Raw genomic sequence first — 11,210 nt, 5'->3', positions numbered from 1 at the left:
TGCACCCTGAGCTGGGCGCGGGGGGGGGGGCTGCACCCTGAGCTGGGCGCGGGGGGGGGTGGCTGCACCCTGAGCTGGGCGCGGCGGGGGGGGCTGCACCCTGAGCTGGGCACGGAGGGGGGGGGGGGCTGCACCCTGAGCTGGGCACGGAGGGGGGGGGGGCTGCACCCTGAGCTGGGCGCGGGGGGGGGGGCGGCTGCACCCTGAGCTGGGCGCGGGGCAGGGCACGGGGGGGGCTGCACCCTGAGCTGGGCGCGGGGCAGGGCACAGGGGGGGGGCTGCACCCTGAGCTGGGCGCGGAGGGGGGGGGGCTGCACCCTGAGCTGGGCGCGGGGGGGGGCGGCTGCACCCTGAGCTGGGCGCAGGGGGGGGCGGCTGCACCCTGAGCTGGGCGCGGGGCAGGGCACAGGGGGGGGCTGCACCCTGAGCTGGGCGCGGAGGGGGGGGGCTGCACCCTGAGCTGGGCGCGGGGGGGGGGGGGGGGCTGCACCCTGAGCTGGGCGCGGGGGGGGGGGGCTGCACCCTGAGCTGGGCACGGGGGGGGGGCTGCTAGGGCAGACACGACGGCAATGGCAGACGGTGCCAAGCTGATGGAGCGGTTTGAGGGCACTGCCCGTGGGCACCAGGTGCCGCCGTCCGGCTGGCGGATCTGCCTGGCCCATGAGTTCGAGGAGAAGAGGAAACCCTACCAGGCCTCGAACGTCTCCGCCTCCGACGTGGTGAAACATCTGGGCCTGGGCATGCGGTAGGTGGCTCTGCCCTTCTGTGGCCATTGTGCACTCAATGCCCCCTGCACAGCGCTCCGCGATCACTGTCCCCTTTCTCTCCCCCAGGGATTGAATGAGCCACCCACAGGCCACCTGCCTAGTCAGTATCCTTGGGCGCTTTGCCTTGCCCTGCTTGTCTGAGAGCCTGGCATGGCTCCCTCAGCTCTTCTCCCCGCGACCCCCGAGCAGACAGGCCTGTCAGGCCTGCCCGATTGGCCGGTTCCCCCCACGTGCATCCCTCCTCATTATCACCCTGGCGTCCTGTCCTCTGGGTGCATTTCCCAGTCTGGTGGGTAGATTGGCACGGCAGGATCCGCGGTGAACTTCAAGGTCTTCTGCACTTCTCCTTTCCTCGGCTGTAGAAAGCTCTTCTTGGGGTTGGTTTTTCCTTGTCTTGATCATTAGCACAGAGAGGGAGGAAAACACACCTGCAGGATATGCTGTGTTCTCCGTGGGGTCACAGCGCCACTTTACTTAAGGTTGCACCAGTATTTCCATTTTACAGGGGTGAAAAAAGGTCTCTAGAAAGCTCCTAGAGCAGTGGTTTGCAACCTTTCCAGACGACTGTGCCCCTTTCAGGAGTCTGATTTGTTTTGTGTACCGCCAGGTTTCACCTCATTTAAAAACGACTTGCTTACAAAATAAGACAAAAATACAGAAGTGTCAAAGCACACTATTACTGATAAATTGCTTATGTTTTAATTTTTACCATGTAATTATAAATTGACTGGAATATAAATATTGTATTCACATTTCAGTGTATGGTCTATGGAGCGGTACAAACAACTCAGTGTCTGTATGAAATTTTAGTTTGTCCTGACTTCGCTATTGTTTTTTATCTAGCCTGTTGTAAAACTAGACGAATGTTTAGATGAGTTGATGTATCCTCTAGAAGACCTCTGAGTACCCCCAGCAGTACACGTAACTGGTTGAGGACCACTGTCCTGGAGTATCAGTGTCAAGTGTTTACTGTCGTTTATGAATGGCTTGGTTTTTCTTTGGCAGTTTGTGGTGATACAATCTAATGTAAGGTTAGGGATGACTGATCTTATAAAGTGCCATGTGATTAAAATTTGTCTAGGGTCTGACGCTCGTTAGATGCTTTCTTAATGACCAGAACAGCCTGAGCTCCGAAATGTGTGCAGTTCTGTGCTGTGAATGGGTTGGACGATGTCTGTTAAGCTGCACCGTTTCTGTATCACTACTCACTCAAGGGTTAGGAGTGGCTGTTGGAATGTTGACAGCGGTACTGTAACCGACCAGGGTCCCCATTGCTACTTCCCAGTTGTGCCCGCGCGTGTGTGTCTCTCTGTCTCTCTCGCTTGCTTTCCTGTGTGGCCCTTGTCATTGTCACCTCTGAGCCTAACCATTTGCCTTTTCCTCGCCTCTGCCCTGTGAGATGGGGCCCTGCTGTTGTCCCCGTTGCACCGCTGGGGAACTGAGGCACGGTCACAACGTTGGTCTGCAGCAGAGCTGGGCTTCTGTGTTCCTTGGGCCACTGCACCTGTATTTCCCCTCCGGGCTCAGCCTTTCTGGGTGGAGACCCACACCTCTCTCTTCTGACTGGGGTATTCCCAGGCTGCCTAGGTCCCTGCCGTCACTTTGCATCTCCCAGCAGAGAGAGTCTGCTTGCTTTCTCCTCAGAGACTGGTAACAGAGTGGTCGTTGCAGAGATAAGTTGTGAGACCGCACTTGCTTTATTGTTAAGGTGAAAAGCATTACAGAGAAAACGTAATAAAAACCACGACAGAGCCTACACAGGTGCTAATGAGTTTACCAGAGTTCATGGATTCTGGCGTGAGCAGTCCTTTGACCCACCCCCACCCCCCCTGAGGATTCCTTGCGGCTACTGCCTACCAGGGGCATCACAGCTTCAGCTCAGAAGCAGCGCCCAGTCCTTCCAGTCCTACCCTAAGGATCAGGACCCTCCATGGCCTAGGGGTCCTGTGGTTCCAGCCTGTTTGCTGGATTAGGAAGAAGGCCCGGAGGCAGTTTAAACTCAGCTATTTATCCAAAACTCTTATTTGTCTGTTGGTCTCTGGAGAAGCCAGTTTGAAGGAGTATTTGCATATCCCTGGGGTGGGAGGGGGAAGGGGGGGCTGTGGCTTCAATGGCTGATAACTGAGGAAGTGCACTAGCCTCCCCGCTTCTACTAGAGCAGGAATATACAGTGTCCCAACAACATGGCTGCAGTAGCGTTTTTAATGCAATGACCTCCAAAGGGATTAACCCTAATTCTGTCAGGTTTAATTTAATTCAATAAAGTTTTGTTAATTTGAACAGGTTTTTTCCGGGCATTACAGGGTATTGGCAGTCTATCACAATAAAGTTTGCCGATGACCCACAAATTGGTGGCAGTTCAGTTGTACAGACTGATCAGGATTTGCATGGTTAGATGGGCTCATTTGAACAACATGTGTTTTAATACAACAAAATGCATGGCTATAAATCTAGCAACCAAGATTGTAGGTCACACTTGGGGGGGCTGTTTTGGAAAGCGGTTACTCCTGGGGGATAACTACCTGAGCCTGAGCTGGGAGGGTGGTGGAATGACTAAGAGCAAACAAGATCCTTGGCTGTATAAACAGGAGAGTGGGAGTAGAGAGATGCTATTACACCTGTACATAGCAATGGTGAGAGTACTGGTCTGATTTCCACACTTCAAAGAGGATGTTGAGGAAATGGAAGGGGTTCAGAAAAGCGCTATATGTGAATGGTTTGAGGTTTGGAAAACCTGCCTGACTTTGAGACACTAAGAAAGCTCCACCTGTTTAGTTTAATAAAGGGGAAGTTAAGAGGGGAGGTGATCACGGTCTATGAATACTTACATGGGAGAAGGACTTTGAGTATTAATTGTACCCTCAGCAAGTTTGCAGATGACACTAAGCTGGGAGGAGAGGTAGATACGTTGGAGGGCAGGGATAGGATACAGAGGGACCTGGACAAATTGGAGGATTGGGCCAAAAGAAATCTGATGAGGTTCAAGGACAAGTGCAGAGTCCTGCACTTAGGACGGAAGAATCCCATGCACCGCTGCAGACTAGGGACTGAATGGCTTGGCAGCAGTTCTGCATTGAAGGACCTAGGGGTTACAGTGGCTGAGAAGCTGGATATGAGTCAGCAGGGTGCCCTCGTTGCCAAGAAGGCTAATGGCATATTGGGCTGCATTAGTAGGAGGATTGAAAGCATATTGAGGGAAGTGTTTGTTCCCTCTATTCGGCACTGGTGAGGCCAAATCTGGAGTATTGCGTCCAGTTTTGAGCCCCACACTACAGAAGGGATGTGGACAAATTGGAGAGAGTCCAGCGGTGGGCAACTAAAATTATTAGGGGGCTGGGGCACATGACTTATGAGGGGAGGCTGGGGGAACTGAGGTTATTTAGTCTGCAGAAGAGAAGAGTGAGGGGGTATTTGATAGCAGCCTTCAACTACCTGAAGGGGGGTTCCAAAGAGGATGGAGCTGGGCTGTTCTCAGTCGTGGCAGATGACAGAACAAGGAGCAATGGTCTCAAGTTGCAGTGGGGGAGGTCTAGGTTGGATATTAGGAAACACTATTTCACTAGGAGGGTGGTGAAACACTGGAATGTGTTACCTAGGGAGGTGGTGGAATCTCCTTCCTTAGAGGTTTTTAAGGTCAGGCTTGACAAAGCCCTGGCTGGGATGATTTAGTTGGGGATTGGTCCTGCTTTCAGCAGGGGATTGGACTAGATGACCTCCTGAGGTCTCTTCTATGATTCTATGACAGCAGAGGGCTCTTTAATCTAACAGGCAAAGGCAGAATGAGATCCCATGGCTGGAAGCTGAAGGTAGATGAGTTCACAGTAATAAGGCAAAAATGTTTCACAGGGAGGGTAACCGGCTGGTGGAACAGCTTCGGGCTTGTTTCCCCATGTAGCGCTGTAGTGGAGACAACGGGAGGGCGTCTCCTGTTGGTGTAGCGAATACACCTCCACGAGCGTTGGTAGCTACATTGATGGGAGAAGCTCTCTCGTCACCATGGCGCTGTGGATGCTGGGGGTTAGATCAGTATAATGGAGCTGCTCGGGGGGGGGTTGCACCCCTGCATGACGTGGTTACACCGATCTAGGAATGCATTGTAGCCTGGCCGGAGCGTGGGCCATGCTGGAGCCTTTCTCAAAGACACGCTCTATCTCAGCCCCAGGGCTGGGCTGGGTGCAGGACTCACTCGCTGCATGAAATCGTGGCTGTGTGGTGCAGGCAGGATGCTCCTCTCAGTCTGTTCTGCCCTTCAAATCAACGCATGCTAGACATGTGTCCTAGCTGTAGGCGCCTTCCTCAGCAACAGGGTCTGGGTAACTCCCTGCTACTCGGGGCCTTATGGACACAGTGTTACCACGGGGCAAGCCCTGGTGAGAGAGCCTTGGCCTCATCTTGATACAGTGACCAAGGGCGTAGAGTGATCCAATGTGTCACGTGCGATGCTAGCAGAGTTGTAATCCTCCTAACAGCGCGGGATCGCTGGCCACGAGGGGCGTAGGAGTCGGTCCCCCCAGGGCTCCGGGCTCACCTGTGTAGACGAGAGCGCCAGGTCACTCCCACTGAGGGCTTGAATTTCTGGTCCCCCTGCAGCTGACACCGTGCGTGTGATGCTCTGTCCCGCTTTTGTCGCGCCAGGTGGGATCACCTGTGGGGGAACGAGTGCCGGACTTCTGGCTGAGCGGCTCCTAAACCTCCCAGCCTGGTGTAGCCACTGCAGGGGGACAGGGCTGTACTGGCCTCACCTGGGTTACATTGTGCTTTGGTTCAGGGCACTTAGGCCTGTCATGCCTTACGCTGGGAGCATATGGCATAGGGCCAGCGTACTAAACACTGATTATCCTTGGTCACGCCCTATCCAGCGATGGTATTGCTGCCATTCAATGCTAGTGGGGTGGAGGGGGGGGTCTCTGTCTCCCCAGGGGGGGCCCCTGTCTCCCCAGGAGGGGCCCCTTATCCATATAACCCCACTCAACTCTCCCCCAAACCTTGCTTCTGGCCCCTGGCTCCTCAACCCCTGCTTCCCGCAACAGGCTGACAAGTCTTAGGCTCACAAGAAGTGCTGGGATCCTGGGGAAGGACACCTGGAGGGACAGGTTTTAGAGCAGTAGCTGTGTTAGTCTGTATCAGCAAAAACAACGAGGAGTCCTTGTGGCACCTTAGAGACCAACACATTTATTTGGGCATAAGCTTTCATGGGCTAGAACCCACTTCATCAGATGCATGGAGTGGAAAATACACTACCAGGTATAAATACACAGCACATGAAAAGATGGGAGTTGCTTTACCAGGGGGTCAGTCTAGTGAGACAATTCAATTAACAGTAGGATACCAAAGGAGGAAAAATCACGTTTGTTGTGGTATGAGGGTGGCCCATTTCAAACAGGTGACAAGAAGGTCTGAGTGACAGCAGGTGAAATTATTTTTTTGACTTAAATCAGATTTTTTTGATAAGAGGCTTTTTGAGGAAAAAACCTGTCTAAAGTTAGTTGTAATTAAGATACATTATAGCTCAAAGATCTCTCATCATGGACTAGGGATTATAAATTCTAATTCTATAGTATGAGACAATATATTCATGTAATGGTTAAGAAAAGTTTTGTAAATGAGTTCCAATAGTTCATGGATTAGGGACCCAATCTTATGGGGCTCCAGGGGCTTCTGTAGAGATTATTTAGGTTAATCTTTCTATCTACCCAGTGGGACTCAGTGCTCAGTCTAGAAGATACCCTCAGAGATGCTTAGTTTTGCAGTCCTCAAACTGTGGATTTGTGTTTCCAGAGATAACATGCTTGTTAACAGCAAAAATGTTTTTAAATAAATAATATTTAGAGGTGAGAAATAACAGACCTCAACCGTCTTGTCCCTCTGCAAATTTGTGTACACAGAGTCAATCCCGTACCTCTCTCTAAAAGTGCAAAGTTTCTGAAAGTTCAATGAATAGAAGATTGTTGGGGGCGAAATAGATCTAGACCAGGAGAAGAAGTCTGGAGATAAATGTGAGAAGGGAGGGACAGGCAGTAGAAACAAAAGTGAAACTGTTTGAGCAGCGTATTCCAGAACTCTTGAGGTTTTTCTGAGTGTACCCTTCATTGATTTGCAAAAAGAAAAGGAGTACTTTTGGCACCTTAGAGACTAACCAATTTATTTGAGCATAAGCTTTCTTCATTGATTTGAGATCTACCATACCATTCTCTCACTAGAAGGGAAAACCTATAATGGCAGAAAGCCATAAAAGAGACCCAGTTTGGGAATATTTTAATGAAGTTCCTCTACCTGTGGGTAAGACAGGCATGCGTGCGAAGGCAAACAGTGGAACAAAGAAATGCAAGGCCTCGTTTCCCGAATGAAACAACAACATGAGAAGTGTTCCTTCTCAGGAGGAAGCTGTGTTGAAGATGATGAAAAGATCTGAACATGCAGGATCTTCAGGTTGGTAAACTTTTTTATTTCATACTTCTTTCTTAAGGACTGCCCGTCTTCCTTCTGGACTATTCTCGAATTCTCATGTTTGAGCAAAACATATAGTTGTTACTCTATGGTCCTGTCATTTCAGATGCAGTTGTGATAAAAAATAAATACCTGAAATCGGCAGAACTTCCTTTTACAATTTCACCTTTAAAGCACTGCTGAGTGTCAGCGAATGCAATGAGTAATAAGAAATGAGCAGTATGGTAATAATAATTAAATAACTGCATTGACTTATTTTGTTTAGGAGAATCCATCCTCAACATACAGGATTCTGAAGACTATCCACCTTCGAGATCACTATCATTTTCTATAGTTTCAGAGTTATCTGCCAATGAGAGTGTTTCAGTCACATCGTATATGTCACATAGCCACAGTCTATCACCCGCAGCAAAAAGGAAAAAAAATCACCATCATCCAGAAACAGCCATAGATAAGTTTGTGCTAAGAACCAGCAAATTACAAAGAGAGGTAGTTGATGAAAAAATTGCCCAGTTAGTTTATCCAACAAACTTTCCTTTCCATATGATTGAGAACCCACACTTCATTAACATGGTTCAGTCATTAAGACCAGGATACAATCCACCCAACAGAGCAGATGTCGCAGGCAAATTGCTGGATAAAGTGTATGGAAGAGAAATTGAGCAGTGTGCAAAACGTCTAGAGGGTAAAATTGTTAACCTGAGTCTTGATGGGTGGAGCAATGTCCACAACGATCCTGTTGTATGTGCTTGTGTGACCACAGAAGAAGGGAGTGTCTTCCTTACAGAAACAATTGATACGTCAGAAAATACACACACAGCAGAATACTTACAAGAAGTAGCAGTAAAAGCTATAACAAACTGTGAAAAAAATTCAGATGTCTAGTACACAGCTTGATCAGACAATGCTGCAAATGTATCCAAGATGAGAAGAAATTATTTAGAAGAGAGTGAAGAGCATCCCAAGCTAATAACATACGGTTGCAGTGCTCGTTTGACGCACCTCCTAGCCAAAGACTTCAGCGCTCCAGAAATAAAGGCTGATGTTGTTGAAATTGCAAAATAATACCATAACAATCACTTTGCAGATGCTGCTCTGAAAAAAGTGGGAGGAACCAAGCTAACGCTCCCACAAGACGTGCGATGGAACTCGGCAGTGGACTGTTCTGAGCACTGTATCAAGAACTGGCCTAATCGGATGACCGTTTGTGAACAAAATCGTGAAAAAATAGATGGCCCTGTCACAGCCAAAGTTCTCAATATTGGGCTTCAGAGAAACGTTGAACACGTGCTGAGCACCCTGAAGCCTGTTTCTGTAGCCTTGCACAAAACGCAGGGAAATGGCTGTTTTATTGCTGACGCTGTTGAAATTTGGAAGGAACCGAGTAAGATCTTCAAAAGAGAAATCTGCAATGACAGAGTTAAATTACCAGCATTAATAAAACGAATGGGACAAGCACTATCTCCAGCTCATTTTCTTGCAAATATTCTCAATACTCAGTGCCTGGGTCAAAGTTTAACTGCTGAAGAAGAGGAGTTGGCTAGGACATGGACATCCAGCAATCAGCCCTGCATCATGCCAACTATAATAAACTTCAGAACTCAGGGTGAACCATTCAAGAAATAGATGTTTGCTGATGATGTTTTAAAGAATGTCACAGCAGTGAACTGGTGGAAGTCACTTAAGCACTTGGATTCAGAGACTGTTGAAGTGATAATCTCACTTTTAACAGCAGTAGCTGCTTCTTCCAGTGTAGAAAGAATATTTTCTTCCTTTGGACTAATTCATTCCAAATTGAAAAGGAGTACTTGTGGCACCTTAGAGACTAACCAATTTATTTGAGCATAAGCTTTCGTGAGCTACAGCTCACTTCATCGGATGCATCCGATGAAGTGAGCTGTAGCTCACGAAAGCTTATGCTCAAATAAATTGGTTAGTCTCTAAGGTGCCACAAGTACTTCTTTTCTTTTTGCGAATACAGACTAACGCGGCTGTTACTCTGAAACCATTCCAAATTGAGAAATCGTTTGGGACCTGAAGAAGCAGAAAAGCTTGTTTTTCTTTTCCAGATTATGAACAAACAGGAAAATGAAGGTGAAGACGACTGCAGAAACCAATATTTTAAGTTTCTCATGTTGACCTGGCTGACATAGTCGACTGATTTTTGCTTTTTTAAAAAAATATTTCATTTAACTATTTAAGTTAAAAACAATTTTAACAAAAACAAACCTGATTTTAAAAAACGTGAATGTTTAACTAAATTCAAAAATTCATATGCTTGTTTTGTTAAAATATTATATGTTTGTTGTTGAAGAAAAATAATCCAGAATACATCACGTTGTTGTTTTAGTTAATTACAACAATTTAAATGTCTGTCTGGTGATGTTCTCCTCCTAATACAGCATGGCAAGAAAATCTCCAAATATTAATGATTAACCTGTTGAATTGGAGATAGTTCACCTCCCAATAACTTCATAAATATCTGCTTCAGTTACCTTTGGTAAATGAAATAACCAAACAATCATTCATTTTCTGATATAGCTGTAAAACTAATCTGAAAAGTTTTCAGAATAAATCACTTTAAAAATGTATAGTGTATACCTTCTAAAACTGAAGCCTACGTCTCTCTCTTGCTGAGCGGTGAGGAACGTGTATTCAGGTTATAACAACCAACAAGAATGCACTTCCATGTAGAAATCCATGATTAAATCGAGTCTTCCTGACTAGTGATTTAAATAATGATTTAAATAACTTTGATTTAAATCAAATCCACCCTGCTTTTCAATGGTGATAAAATGTTAGAGATTTGGGGGTTGTGTAGAATAATCATCTGAACTTGAGCTCCCAGGAAGACACTGTGGCCAAGAGGCTAATGCTATCCTTGGATGCATAAATGGGAGGTAGTCAGTAGGAGCAGGGAGGTGATTTTACCTCTGTGTACAGCACTGGTGAGACCACTGCTGGAATACCATGTCCAGCTCTGGTATCCATCATTCAAGAAGGATGTTGATAAATTGGAGAGGTTCAGAAAAGAGTCATGAGAATGAGTAACGGATGAGAGAACCTGCCTTATAGTGATGGACTCCAGGAGCTCAACCTGTTTAGCTTAACAGAGAGAAGGTTAAGGGGTGACTTGATTCCAGTCAATAAGTACCTCGTGGGGAACAAATATTGATAATAGAGAGCTCATCAATCTAGCAGATAGAGGTAGAGCATGATCCAGGGCAGGAAATTCAGACTGGAAATAAGACACATTTTTAACAGTGAGGGGAAGTAACTGTTGGAACAGTTTACCAAGAGCTGCGATGGATTCTCCATCACTGACAATTGTTAAATCCAGATGGGATGTTTTTCTAACAGATGTGCTCTAGGAATTATTTTGGGGCAGTTCTCTGTCCCGTGCTGTGCAGGTGGTCAGACATCCCTACGGCCCGTGTTGTGCAGGGGGTCAGGCTGGTCCTAGGCCCTGTGCTGTGCAGTGGGTCAGACTGGATAATCACAGTGGTCCCTCCTGGCCTCTCCTGGGGGCAGGCTGCTGAGCTAGGGGACCTTTTGTCTGCTCCAGTGAAGGTGTTTCTGAGTCCTGTGGCTGCCTTGTACCCGTTTGCCGGGCTGAGATCCCCTGTTCTGTTCTGTCGAGGCTGTAACCATGCTCACCACTGTGGTGTCTGAGTGTGCAAAGCAGGGGCGAGCCCAGTGCTCAGAGCCAGGGGGCTGAGGGCCAGTCCTGGCTCTGACGCTGTGCGCTGTGTGACCTTGCATAAGACCCCTCCCCTTTCTATCATGTCTAGACCTGTTCAACCAATGGAAAGATGCCCTGGCCTGTCTCCGGGATGGGGAGGGTTCATTTCTTAATATCTGTCCAGTGCTCAGAAAGTGCTACCCCCCAGGGAAAGCCCTTAAGGTCAGTTCTGCATCCCCCTACCCTGCTTCCAAGGCCAGTGCCCTGGAGCCTTGTGGGCGGTTGCCGTGTGTTACAGACCCAGGACCAGTGTC

The 11,210-nt window shown here is 48.0% G+C and overlaps 1 protein-coding gene across 2 annotated transcripts in view; it reads left to right on the top strand.

The window, feature by feature from the left end:
* The first annotated feature begins 512 nt into the window (after nt 1-512).
* The window catches only part of GBA2 (glucosylceramidase beta 2), a 66,278-nt gene continuing 55,580 nt past the window's right edge, over nt 513-11,210 (top strand). For both annotated transcript variants that reach the window (XM_073343259.2, XM_073343258.2), the window contains exon 1: nt 513-745. In XM_073343259.2, the coding sequence (XP_073199360.1) occupies nt 570-745 (176 nt within the window). In that variant the 5' untranslated portion in view covers nt 513-569. The remainder of the gene's footprint in view (nt 746-11,210) is intronic.

Source organism: Lepidochelys kempii, chromosome 5 (genome assembly GCF_965140285.1).
Source record: "Lepidochelys kempii isolate rLepKem1 chromosome 5, rLepKem1.hap1, whole genome shotgun sequence".
Classification (NCBI taxonomy): Eukaryota; Metazoa; Chordata; order Testudines; family Cheloniidae; genus Lepidochelys; species Lepidochelys kempii.
This window is presented reverse-complemented; position numbering and strand designations above follow the sequence as displayed.